Raw genomic sequence first — 14,629 nt, 5'->3', positions numbered from 1 at the left:
CTTGTCTATCTCTTGTAGACCTGCATTCATTCATCCAATGTCTGCCTTTCCCACATCTTCTACAGAAACCTGAAGGCTGAGTCCTCCTATTTCTGATATTTCTAGAAGATGCATTATTATTATTTCTGAAAATCCGTTGTCTACAATTCTTTTTCATATGACCCATTTTGCCACAATTAAAACATTTGGTATTCTGGTGTCTCCTTTTACCATTGGAAATTGCTTCTTTTACCCATGCTTCAGTGCCATAGTCAAATGTATCAACATTCAGTGTATGCAAGACCCATTCTTCCAAGGGCACTAATCTGAGCTTTAAAGGCCCCAGGATCCTTTTGCATTCCACATTTGCATTTTCATAAGCCAAAGACTCAATCATTATATGTCTTGCTTCTGGATCAGATATCCCTATTTATACAGCCTTAGTTAATCTTTGTAAAAAGTCACTAAAGGGTTCTCTCTGACCCTGTTTAACTCTGACAAATGATTCCATTCTCTGTCCTGGGTCTTGTACCCTGTCCCAAGCCCTTAAGGCTTCTGTAGTACATGCGGAGAATGTGTTTTCATCAAAGTTAGCTTGTTCCTGAGGGTTGGAAAAGAGTCCTTCACCTAGAATTTATCTAGGGAAATGTCAATTCCCTTCGATCTTTCCTGCTGTTCTAAAAGTCTAGCCTCTTGCCTGAATAAGCATTTCCATTTCAATTGCGGTCCACTCTCAAGTACCTCAGAAGCTAATTGAAGCCAGTCATAGGGCATGGCTCTGTTTGTCATGGCCCAAGATTTTAGCATCTCTTCAACAAAGGAGGCATGCATCCCAAAAGTCATCACAGCCTGTTTAATTTCTTTGAGATCATTCATACAAACAGGCTCTTATGTATCTTCCTTGATGACCCTAGGGTTTCTGGAACCAATCACTTTCTCTGTTGTTATTACTGGAAAGGCAGGTAGAGCTGTAGGTAGAGCTTTGTGGAAATTGTCCCGGAGAGATTTACTCACAGATGGAGTTAAAATTTGCCTTTCTACCCTTTGTTCTTCTTCATCAGAATTTAGAAATTCCTCAATCTTTTCAATTCTATTCACCATTGCCGTCTGCAATGTCTGAATCTCCTGTCCAGAATTATGTTCCAAAGCCTTCATTGAGGATTCTAAAGTATGAAGTTTGTCCATTAGAGATAACATCTCATCTTTGGACATAATTTTTATGGAATAAACCGTGCCTTCTTATATTGACAATCTTTCTGCCAATCTGTCATAAGCTTTAGACAAAATCCGATTGTCACATTTAGCAGTTTTGATTCTCTCAGTTAATGTTTCATTTCCTACAGAAAGGGACTGAAGCTGACAATCCAAATCAGCTCTTCCTTCTTCCATAGTAATGAATTTCTCCTTAATATCAGCCATTAATGTTTCAGTTCCTACAGAAAGGGACTGAAGCTTATGATCCAAATCAGCTGTTCCCTCTTCTATAGTAATGAATTTCCCCTTAACATCAGCCTGCACCTTTTCTAAATTTTGCACAGTTGATCGAGTTATGTTAAACAAAGATCTGTTCTCTTCCTGGAGAACTTCAAACTGATTCTTGAGAAGATTGTTGTCATTCTCAATTGTTTTTAAGCATTCAACCTCTGCCTTATGAATCCTGGATTCGTCTCATAAAGACTTTATCATATTTCTATTATCAAACCATGTAGTACCAAGGAAAACTATGAATCCCAGAAAGATCCATAGATGTGAGGTGACAGACACCTCTTATAAAATCTCCCACATGGTACAATCAAAAAGTCTGTTAAAGTCTTGAATGGTAACGTTTTCAGACATTTTCAATCAAATCAGTATTTATTTTTATTTATAAAAGAAAATTATTTACCTGTAATGACGTTTCCCTGCCGGTGGTGGCGAAAGAAATGCACCTGAGTCCACGTGGCCTAAATCAGAGCTGGTCTGAAATAACTAACTCAAAACTGAAAGTTAAGTAGACTGTGTGCTGTGTGAATTAGAGCAGACACCAGGCTGATAAATAGCAATTGGGGGGAGGGCCAGGAAGCCTGGCAGAGTCAAGGCCGGATTCAGCCTTGAATTAGACGTGGATTGTTCCTCCTGAGAAGTTAGAGTGGTTGCAGGTGCTGCAAAACCGTAGGCACCTGGGCTTCCGCTAATTCAGCCAAGGCAGGCAGGGAGGGGTTAAAGTGCTCCAGCGAGTAGGGGCGGACTCGGCACTGGATGTGCTAACAAAGGGCACCTGGGAGTGTGCTGTGTTTTTAGGACCCAGTCAGAAGGCTACGAGATTGGGATGTGTAGCTCTCTCAAATTAAAATTCAAGCCTACATCCCCAAGCCGTTCGGGGTGGGGCAAAAAAGCTGGACATTGGGGGCCAAGTGTATTGGCGAAAATGAAAGCAGACAGATTGCAATAATATATACAGCTTTAATTGGGAAATAGACTTACAGAACCACAGGTTCCCACAGAGAACAGGAAATCAAAAGTGGTGGCTGGCTCACACTCACCAGATTTATATGTAAACATTAGCCTGAGGCAAACACGCCCCCTAAGGGGGTTGGGCTATCCCTACAGGACCAGCCTATACTAGCACTGGCTTTGCTAAATTTTGCTCTGAGTTTTCTATTTCTCACAAAATGAAAATACCCTATAATCCTCAAAGACAAGCTATAGTGGAGTGAGCGCATCGTACGCTCAAAGCCTATTTGCATAAAACTAAAAAGGGGGAATATGGTTCCAACCCCAGAGATCATTTATCTTTTATTTTATACATTTTAAATTTTTTGACTGTTGATGCTCAATCTCATACCACTGCTGAACGGCATTGGAGACCAGATTCTTCTGGGATGCCTCATGTCAAATAGATGAATCTATCAGACAGCACCTGATATGGTCCAGATCCTGTACTGGTGTGGGGAAGAGGGACTGTTTGTGTTTTCCCGCAGGATGCTGACAATCCAATATGGGTACCTGAGTGGCTGGTGCGTGCTATGGATTTTCCTGTCCAGAAGCCTGAAGACAGGACTAAGCCAAGAGATCAAGGAGATTCTGGCTTGTCAACTGAAGAGTTGTGGGATTCCTGAGGCGCTGGCTATGGTGGTCGGAGTGCCAAGGATTGTTCCTCTACCAATCTACCCATCCCATGATATTGTCAGCCATAGCTGTTGCTGCCACAGCAGCTAGAGCTGCTGGATTTTTCATTAGTCAGTCAGTTGCTTCCTGCTAGCATAAATGATACCTTCTCAGGGCAGGTTGCAAATGCCTTGGCCATTCTAATTGAGCTAAATTTACAAATGAATATTGCAGTTGATTTTGATCTTGGTTGTGGTTAAAGACCACTGCTAGATGTTACAGTAATAGGCTTATTGCTGTTATTCACGGACCCTGAGGTGTACAATTTACAAATTGGCTCTTAAAATTATTCTAATTAGCTATACCAGGATTCCTTTCACCAGTGCTGAGACCTTACTTAAAGGGCTCCAATTTGGGCAAAATTATTAAGGATTGAGCAAGCACAGTCTCCTTAAGGGATGCTTATATGTGCTGGAGTGTCACGCCAGAGCCAAAGGCAAGCTCAGGTCAATGTTGCCACGTGGAAAGTCCTCTTAGCTATTGCCCCAGAGAATCTTTCAGCACAAATCTGGCTGAACTCGGTGATGGTTGACTAGTGAGCCGACGGGAAAGGCTTTTGGGGGGCTGCCCCAACCTAAGACAGGAAATGTGTTTTGACCTGGATGCTTTCCCATGACGGGTAAGGGGTATTGCCTGACGTCCAATGCCACCCAAGACAGGCCTAGTCATAATTTATATAAAAGGGGGACCTTTAGGGCCCTGGTCTGCCCTTATTCCTGGGGTGCATTCGAGGGGACAGTTTATGGTCAGCTAACTAAGCTTCCTGTGTGTTTCTGTGCTCTCCCTGCCCCACCTGGTGATTAGCTGCAGGGCATTGTCTCCATTGTTAATATGGTAATTTCCCACCTGCCTGGGCGGAGATCCTTGTGCAGCCATTAGGTAAGGACTCCCCCAATTCTGAATAAACTGGCATTTTGGCTGGTCTCCTTTTGAATGACCCTGGTCTGTGTGTTCTTTCAACCTCCAGGGTCTTGCAGGACTAGTGTACAGTGCAATGGCACACGAACTGTACCGAGGGTGTAAAACAAAATCGGTGATACAAATTTGTATTCGTTTAATCTCCTTTTGTTGTTTTATTGCTCCTGCTAGAACTTCGAGTACTATGTTTAATAGATATAGTGAGAGTGAACAGCCTTTTCTTGTTCCTGATTTTAGTATAATTACTTTGAATTTCTCTCCATTTGAATTGATTTTGACTCTTGGCTTCCGCTGTATTGTTTTCTTATATTTATGTGTGTTCCTTTTTTTTTATTGAGAAAAGGAGTTAAAAAAAAAAAAACAAGTATCCACCTCCTCCCAGCCTCCCATTTCCCTCCCCCTCCTCCCACCCTTCTCCTTGTGGGAGCATAGCCAGTTTGGATGTTCACCTTCCTAGATATGGACGGAGGGGGGAGAACCTAGGACTTACCACAGGGCAGAAAACCCTGACAGCTCTTTGGACTGGAGAGGGAGGGGGAAAGGAGTGGGGGGGAGGGGGAGAAGGGTAGGCAGAACCACAATTCTTAGTTAAGGGAGCCACTTTAAGGTTGGCAAGAGATATGTGTGTTCCTTTTATACATGATCTTTCCAAGACCTTTATCCTTAAGGGATGTTTAATTTTGTTGAATGCTTTTTCAGCATCTAATAAAATAATTATTTTGTTTTTATTTTTTAGTTTGTTTATATTGTAGATTACACTATAGATTTTTTTTTTTTTTTTGTATGTTGAACCATACCAACATACCTTGGATGAATCCAACTTATCATGGGGATTCTTTTTTGATGGGTTCATGGATTTGGTTTGCAAGTATTTTATTGAGTATTTTTTTACATCTATGTTCATTAGTGAGATTTGTCTGTACTTCTCTTTCTTGGTTGAGTATTCGTGTGGATTATCTGTAGTTTCAAAAAAAAGAGTTTTGCAGTGTTTCTTTAGTTTCTATTCTGTGGAACACTTTGAGAAGTATTGGTATTAGCTCTTCTTTGAAGTTCTCATAGAATTCTGCACTGAAACCATTCTGTACTGGGATTATTATTGGTTGGAAGGTGTTTGATGACTGCAGAGACACATTTTGTCTTGCTCAAAATCCTTTATATCTATTTATCATACATTTCTCTCTCTCCTAACTTCTACTCCTCTAACACCCAGGATGCAACAGTATTCTCTTTTCTTTCCCCCAAAATGGGCACATTAGTTTCACCATTTGATAGCAATATTTCACTCTACTATAAGATTTCTCTGTTTTCATTTGCATTCAAAGTCCCACATTCACTCATTTATCAATAGAATTACTGATCATTTATTTTAAATGTTACAGGGCAATTGTGAAATAAAGGAAAACATTCCTTGTGCATTAATTGTCAAAATTGAATCTTATAAAGCAAGTGGCTGTGTGGATGATTATAGATCACAGTGTACAGAAAGGTAGTATACATGACACTGCTGTGCCTCATCATTGTAATAAATGATGAGAATCATTAGCCATTCATACAGTTTGCACTGTATTGTATTAGGTGATTCTATACCAATATTGTAGTTGTCAGATACAATTTATGAAATGTGTGTTCAGGAAGATGTTTTCTCCCTTAACTTTTGAAGAGAATTTCTCTCTGGTCTTAACAAAATTATGTAGCACTTGGAGATAAAAATGCATCTCAGTAGGCCTGCACTGGAAGCCAAGATGGACAAGACCTCCACAGCCACCATTATCTTGCCCTTGGTGCTGTGGTAGACAGGGAGAAAGGTGATCCAGACACTGCAAAACAACAGCATGCTGAAGGTCAGCAGCTTAGCTTCATTGAATGTGTCAGGGAGATTCCTGGCCAAGAAAGCAACAATGAAGCTCCCTAATGCAAGGGAGCCATGGTATCCCAGGACACAGTAGAATGCAGTAACTGAGCCCTTGTTGCACACAATGATGATTTGGCCATGCTCAGAGTGCACATCTTTGTCAATATAAGGAGGAGAAAATTGCAGCCAGATTGTACAGAAAACAATTTGGATGAGCGTACAGATGGCAATGATGTAGTTGGGAACACCAGAAACCAGAAAATACCTCATCCTTGTTCCAGGGGCTGTGACTTTGAAAGCAAACAGCACAGTCACTGTCTTGGCCAACACAGTTGAAACAGCCAGAGTAAATACAACTCCAAATGTGATTTGTTGCAGAACACAGGTAGCTGAGTTGGGATGCCCAATGAAAAGCAAGGGACACAGGAAACAGAAGATGAGTGAAATTAGCAAGATGTAGCTGAGATTCTGGTTATTGGCCTTCACAATGGGAGTGTTGTGATGCTTCACAAATATCCCAAGAACCACAGTTGTGAATGCAGAGAAGAACAAGGCCATTAAGGTGAGAACCATCCCTAAGGTGTCTTTGTAGTTCAGGAGGACCACAGCTTTTTGAACACATTGGTTCTGCTCTCTGCATACTCGTTCTCTGGACACCTCACACAGTTATCCACATCTGCTGGAGATAGAAAAGTATGATTAGGACAATGTTGGCCATTTATTGACAGACTATATTAATTAAGTGTGTTGAATAAGCATTTCAATATCTGCATTCTTTGCTGATGATGTAGCTGAGAGACACTGCTGCATAGCAATACTTTCATTTCATAATATGCATTCATTATCTTTATGGGCAATGAAATAAAGCAATATGTTGTCTATTTAACTATGTGTTGATGACACCCAGGAACTGCTCCAAGGGGCCCAGCAAGGGCGCTTACAGACCATGCAGCTTCCTGTACCGCGTGCTCACCACGGCGCCCACGCAGAACCCGCCAATGCCCACATTCAATACGCCACCCACGTGCAACACGCCAGTGGTCACAGGGCCATGGGGGCGGGGACGGGGAGACACACATGAACATGCGTGACAGGGATGGGATCCAGGGCAGAGGCAGATGAGCACACGCGTGATGGCGGCTGCTGGGTGGGCAGGGCCTCATCATGGTGGGGCCACACGGGGTTGGTCCGCAGAGCTGTCAATCATGGCCAAGCCCACCACTCGCTCCCAGCATCCTCAGTAGCCAGTTGGCCTGATGGGAAAAAATAGGGGCAGTGAAAACAGAGTACACGCATGACAACGTGTGTCGATTGATATCTTCCTGTGTCGTACATGTGACATGTAAACTTGCACTAAGTCGAACGCAGCTACACACATCACACATGCATCATGCAAGCCTAGAAAAGGTACGTGTGTCATATGTGTGATGTGTAAACCTGTACATGCTACATCATGTATGCACCACACATGTACACAGAAACCTGCAGAGGATCCCATGTGTACATGCATCTGTGAACGCTGACTGACAGACACCTAGCTGTAAACACACACGTGTGCATCTCAGTGTGAAAGAAAACCTAAAATGCACATGTGTGCGGCTGCTTTGTATGGAGACTCATGTGTGTTCCTGTCATGTGACTTGCAAATGTAAATGTTAATGCGCTGTGACACACAGACACACATGTGCACAGACATGTGAAAGACCACCCTGTGTGAAATCATAACATAATCACATGTTGATTCATATGTACAGGCGATATGTGTAACGTGCAGACCTCCATGTCCAACACAACTGCATGCAGCCTCAGGAAGTGTAGATACGTGTACGTGGTCATACCTGCACGCGACACAACTATGTGTACACAGACACACACACACTCATGCAATACACGTGCATATGTCAGCCTGACATGAAGGGGAGCGTAATATGTGCAGTTGTGCAGACTTGTGTGTCCTACATGTTACATGTGAACCTACAGGTGTCTGCATGCATGTTGAACACAGCACGTGTATAACGTGAATTTTACATTTCATTGATGCACGTATCTATGTCCATTACATGTATTATGTATCCATCAACATCCACACGTGTCCTGTGCCGCACATCGAGTGGCCTTGCCTGTCCATGTGATCTCCAGTGCACACACACATGTGCACACGGTTACTCCTGGACTCACGCATGTATACACGTGCACACGCGTGTACAATTATGACTGTTTCACCTGCCTACCAGGATCCTGTCCACATGCATGTAATATACCACAATATCAATGCACACATGTATGATGTAGCGCATCATCGCTACACACATGTGAGTCAAACACAGAAACACACATGTACACCAGACACATAACACACGTGACACATGCCTACTGTTCAGGATCCCATCCTTTTCCTCCTATCGCGTGCGTGTAGCCATGTTCCTCCATATCACACATGTAAAACCTTTCACTTTGTCACACGCGCGTGAATATAAAACCATTCTTCCACACAGGCTTGCCAAACGATGGTATGTGCACACAGATGTGCATGGGCTCATGCATAGACACACAACCAAACACATGGACTCGCACACATAAGTATGCACATAAAATGATGCCTCCTGTCCCCTGTATGGAAATCACACACGCTATACTTGTGCACTGCCATGTTCACACACACACGTGCTCACAAATGCAATGTACATGCATGTACTAAAACAGACTCATCCTCACCAGCCCACAAGTGTGTCCGCATCGGACACTCACACTCTTACCCTGACATCCGTGTTCAGTGACATCACCATGAGCGTGACTCTAAGGCTCTGCCCATGTCACGGCCTGGCAGCCTGCGGGGAACACAGGATCGGGAATGACACAGGACATGGGAAGTCATGGGAGCCATGGAAACAGGAGTGGCATCACAGAACACGGGGAATGATGTCACACGGTGCCCCACCTCACCAGCACACGCGTGACATCAGATCCTGCGTCCGTGCCCGTAAGCTTAAGGCACAGTGGATCCCAACTCACTTAAGTCCACGTGGGGACTTCCCATGCTCACACGCATACAAACGCCATACAAACATGAGTCATGCACAGAGCACATTCAGTACATGGAAAACAACCTCACCACTGTACACAAGTGAAATGCGGGGAAAAAACTGATGGACACGTGGGGAATGGAAATAAGTGCTTTACATGGAGAGAACATGTGAGCAAGGTCGAGCGATCAGTTGCGTGTCATGAAAACATGTGGGAAACAAAAACAGAGAATTGAGTGATTTTAATACATGAACTGAATGAACATGGCTGAGCATACAGATGAACCTGTGATAGGGAATTATTACAAACCAGGAGCTAACGACGCATGCAGAAAACACACGGAAAGTAAATGAATGGGTGCAGACCGTCGGAAGGCGGCTCCACGCGAACACACATGGAATGGATGAGATCCGGAAAATCAAAATCACCCATTGTTGTAGGAACTGTGGGTTGCATTCCGCCACCGAGCTCCCGCCACCGGCTAGCTTTACCCGAAATAACAACACACAACCTGTATTCTTTTAAACATTGCTTGGCCCACTAGCTCTAGCCTCTTACGGGCTAATTCTCATATTTTGCCTAACCCATTTTTAGTAATCTGTGTAGCACCAGTCTTACCAGGAAAGATTCAGCATGTCTGACCGGGCGGCTTGCTTCATTGTGTCTGCCCGGGAGAGGGGAGCATGGCCTCTGAGCTCACTTCCTCTTCCTCCCAGCATTCTGTTCTGTTTACTCCTCCAACCTATGTTTTAACCTATGAGGGCCAAGCAGTTTATTACTTAACCAATGACCTTCCTCCATCAACCCATGATGAACACATAAAACATACGAACACATAAATTGTTCTGCGTGTCTAAACTGTGGGGGAAAAAAACAGAAACAGCCACATACACGCATGATGAATGTCCACATGCATAACAACCAGGCTAAAGCACGACTTGCACACTGGTCTGTATGTGGAAATAAACAACCAGGCTGAGTGTGTAAAACACATGAGAAAATGTGTGAATCTGTGAAACATGTGAAAAAACAGACAGTGACACGTGTGGAACACAAGAACCTACTTCACCTGTGTGGAAGAATGACCGATATAACATGCAGTGATGTCATGCCATGGTGACGGTGATGTCACACAATGATTGTGATGATGTCGAGATGGCGATGTTGCCCGATGACAGCACACGCACAGCCCGTGTGAATGAACACCTGGCGGTCACCTTTCACAAACAACACGTCAGCACATGCCATGGGTAATGCTACAATGACATCGGCACCGAGGCCCTTGGCGTCATGTCTGAGTCCCGCGGGTCTGTCACCATGTCAAGTGCCATCCTGCCCCATGCAGGGGACTTGGGTGCGAGGCCTGGGGAGAGAGAACACGTTCATGTTAGCATAACGAGGAAGATGCAATCGTGTGTGCAGTCACACACGCGTGCTCACGGTGATGGCACGTGTCATGTGAACGATGGTAACGGAAACACGAATGATTGTGGTGTCACTGGGAAGGGAGGACATGAGTTTGAATCCCAGCCTGACAGACTGGAGACTGCACATGTGCACATGCAATCTATCCACGTGCGCATGTGTGCTACATGTGTTTTCAGTGTAACCCTGCCACAGCTGCAAACATGTATACGTGATTTATCTACGGGTAGGTGCGTGTTTGCTACATGCATATTGTTTGCGTGTACAAATATGGGTGTTGTATATATGCATGGAAAAGAAATATGAGTCAACCAGTGCACACAAGCATGTGTGCTTGATGGGCCACACATATGTCCATGCACCTATATCCATACACGTCTGGGACAGAGGAAACGTCACGGTGTGCTGTGTGTGTACACGTGTGCAAGGTGAGGGGTCACAGCAAGCAAACATAACACAGATGGTACATGATAGAACCAAGAGTGTGTACACACGGGTGTGAATGCCACATATATGTATATGAATGAGTGTGGGTCAAGGAAGCGTGCGTATGTGTATAAATGACATGTAAACACACGTGAGGGAATGTGTGTGCAGATATGGAGTCAAGGGGTGTTGGAGGTGGGTCTTGTATCTTATCTGTTGCTTTCATTGGTTAACTAATAAAGAAAACTGCTTGGCCTGATAGGACAGAAAATTAGGTAGGTGGAGTAGACAGAACAGAAGGCTGGGAGAAAGAAGCCGAGTCAGGCAGTCGCCATGATTCTCCCACTCCAGACAGATGCAGGTTAAGATCTTCCCTGGTAAGCCAGCTCGTGGCGTTACACAGAATATTAGAAATGGGTTAGATCAATATGTAAGAGCTAGCCAATAAGAGGCCGGAACTAATGGGCCAGGCAGTGTTCAAAAGAATACCGTTTCCGTGAAATTATTTCGGGTAAAGCTAGCCATGCGGGAGCTGGGGCGGCAGGAACGTAGCCCACCGCTCCTATTACAACAAAGGGGACTATTGGTCAAGGCAGAGCATGCATGTTTCTGCAAATACACGTGTGCGCGCGCATGCATATGAAGTTATATGTGCACAGACATAGGCAAGGTAGGCTTAGGACTATGTAGAACACAAATGCATGTGCACACACACATGTATGGGACAGAGTAGATGTCACGGCATGGTATCTGTGTCTACACATGTGTGCACGTGGGCTCCTGGTGAACAGATATGTGCACACCCGGATGTACATGTACATGTGTGGAAAATAAAACTGTGAGTGTGGACATGCAAACACATACATATGCTCTACACATGTGGACACACAAATATGAGCAGGGTAGACACAGGTGATGGTGAACTGTGTGCGCCTGGCTGCAGGTATATGCGTGTGACCGCAGCGTATGTGTATTTATAAAGATGGCCCAGGCAGACACACACACGCTAACACGTTAGGTGTGGTCTAAGTCAATATCCTTTTCACATGTAGACTCTATGTTCATAAATAAAATGGTGCATTTCACTCTAGTCCTCTTTTTTTCCCATGTTCTGTGCCTGACTCCAGGCGTGTACCTCTCTATACATATAAAACACACGTTTAGCCGGGCGGTGGTGGCGCACGCCTTTAATCCCAGCACTCGGGAGGCAGAGGCAGGCGGATCTCTGTGAGTTCGAGACCAGCCTGGTCTACAAGAGCTAGTTCCAGGACAGGCTCCAAAACCACAGAGAAACTCTGTCTCGAAAAACCAAAAAAAAAAAAAAAAAAAAACAAAAAAAAAAAAAAAACACACGTTTATATCCTGATCACATATGAATATAAAGATGACATATTTACGCACAGCTGTAAAGATCCGGCCCAGAGCTGTTCTCACAAGTACACACATTACATGTACAGGCCGATCCTTTGCCTATGCATGCGTGCACAACAAAAAAACACATTTCATGTGTTATACGTACAACTCTAGGTCTGCATGATGTAGCCATACAGAAACACATATGTCTGCCACGGTCACAAACGTGGTGATGTTCGTACAGCCTCAGAGCTATACATGCAACATGCGTGTAAAGTGACACACACGTGTAAAGATAAAGGCAGAGAGTAATCCATGTTTCGTATTTTATTTTTTATTTATTTTTTAAGGATTGGTGTTGAGGATCCGTGAAGTTCTTAGCATGTATGTTAGTGAGCACATATGATGTGGATGTTATATGCACACCAGTTCTGTGTAGTTACAGACGTGGGTCTAGAGTCACACGTGTAAGCTTATGTATACATGTGTCTTTTCCCATGAACACACTTACATTCATACCTAAAAACATTTTTAATATGTTACACGCATAGTTCCAGGCCCATATCTCTGTGCACATATGAAACTTATCACATGCTTATGTCACAGTTACACAGCTATACGCCTGTGGGCTCTGGGTTATGCATGGAACATGTGTGTAAAATGCACACACAGAAAACTAGAGGCCACAGGCTGCAGTCTCGTGTGGAACAGGCGTTTACACATGGATGCTACATAAAGATTCAGGCCGCAGCCGTGCGTGTGGTGTCAGGCGTGTGACATTTTATGTTAAGCACATATGGCACACGTTACATTTATACCATGAATAAACAGACACGGGCCCAGCGCTGTGCACACATGTATGTAAATGTGCTTTACGTAGATACGGGTGATAATAGACGTGCATGGAAAACACCGCTCCCTTGCTCACATGCAAAGATAAGGTTATACGCACACGTGTGACTCAGGCCCACGGTTATGCAGAAAATGGGTCTGTAAAATGCTAGAGTCTCAAACACACATGTGCATATATGTTATGTGTATACATCCTGGTCTTCGTCTCCATAGGCACGCTCCATGTTCACACGCAAAAACATGCTCTTCAGACACGACATGCGTGACTATGGGCCTGGATGCTTCTTACATATAAAACACAATTATGTCATGATTATACGGAGTGGCAGAGACGTGAGCGCAGACCTGTGCACATACGTTATATGTGCGTCCGCATATGTGTTATATGTGTAAGCCTGGTCCTTTGTTTCCTGTGCACACTGCACGTTCAAAAATAAAAACACGCTTTTCACATGTTCTATGCAGAACCGTCTACTTCATACACATGAAACATGTTACATACGTACGTACCATAACTAAATAACTGCACACCCAGGCCCAGGGTCACGCACGTGATACACACAGACAACATGAATCCGTATAAAGACGCAGGCCTGGAGCAATGCGTGTGATATGCATGTGACACGGATTATTTTCAGCATGGGCACACGCTGCATTTATATCACAATCAGACATGAGCCAGGAACTTATATCCAGAAACACACGTAAGGCCCAGAGCTGTGTGCATAACACGTAAGTTAGACATATGGATGTTTTTGTGTCGTAATCTGATAGACATGTATGTAGGAATGTGACATGAATAATAATCTAATGTTTAAGCAGCAATTTTGTGCTTACGTGTACACACAATTTAACACGTGCAATCAGAATTTCATCCGTGTCGATGACGTGTGGACACACGTGAACATTTCAATGTAAAGAATTTGCGACAGATGTGAGTCTCACACGTGTGTAGTAACAGCACAGGCATGGGATGCAGAATGAATTTTCCCTGGAAGGATTTCAAGCACACGAGAAGAAGGTCGCGGATCCTCAACACGGAACCAGATTTCAATCCTTAAAAAAATAAACAAAAATACAAATAAAACATTAAACACAAATCCTTACATCCTGTAGGTGTGCACACGCACGTGTGTACTGCAATGTCTACCTTGGACCACATACCGCTCTTCACGGAACATATGTGACACATGTGATAGAAAACAGGCTTCCCTAACAGATTATTGTTGATATGAAAACTTTATATTTTGTATGAAATTCTATTTAAGAAACCACACATTAAGCATGTGATGATTCATGATCACACGTGTCGGACATCATGCTACATGGAACACTTGAAACACGTTACAGCAGACAACCCAGCGAAGTAAAACTGTAAGGGATTTTATCGGGAATAATTAACGAAAGTTTAAGACGGGAAAACTAATAAAATTAAGCATGAAAATTAATTATTAAAATTAAATCATAAAATGGAAATTAAAAAAAATAACACAGACTCAAAATAACTATGCTCCCTGCCCGGGGGCGGGACGAGGGGGAAACCCAGGGTGATTGACAGCTCCATGGAGACACACACATACCCTGCCAGGCTCACTGGGCCAAATCCCAGAGAGGAAGGAAAATTAAAAATTCAGCCGCAAAAAATAAATAAAT

The 14,629-nt window shown here is 43.6% G+C and overlaps 1 protein-coding gene across 1 annotated transcript in view; it reads right to left on the bottom strand.

Moving 5' to 3' along the window:
- LOC121449794 overlaps window positions 1-14,629 on the bottom strand; it is an 81,705-nt gene that overhangs the window by 44,452 nt on the left and 22,624 nt on the right. The window contains 2 exon segments of the mRNA XM_041654470.1: window positions 6,539-6,572; window positions 13,922-14,032. Of these exon segments, the coding sequence (XP_041510404.1) occupies window positions 6,539-6,572; window positions 13,922-14,032 (145 nt within the window).

The sequence above is a fragment of the Microtus oregoni genome, unplaced genomic scaffold (assembly GCF_018167655.1).
Source record: "Microtus oregoni isolate MIOR12 unplaced genomic scaffold, Mior012 000006F_ref0000085, whole genome shotgun sequence".
NCBI classification, from domain to species: domain Eukaryota; kingdom Metazoa; phylum Chordata; class Mammalia; order Rodentia; family Cricetidae; genus Microtus; species Microtus oregoni.
Note: the sequence above shows the minus strand (reverse complement) of the source record. Positions and strands in the feature narration are given on the sequence as shown.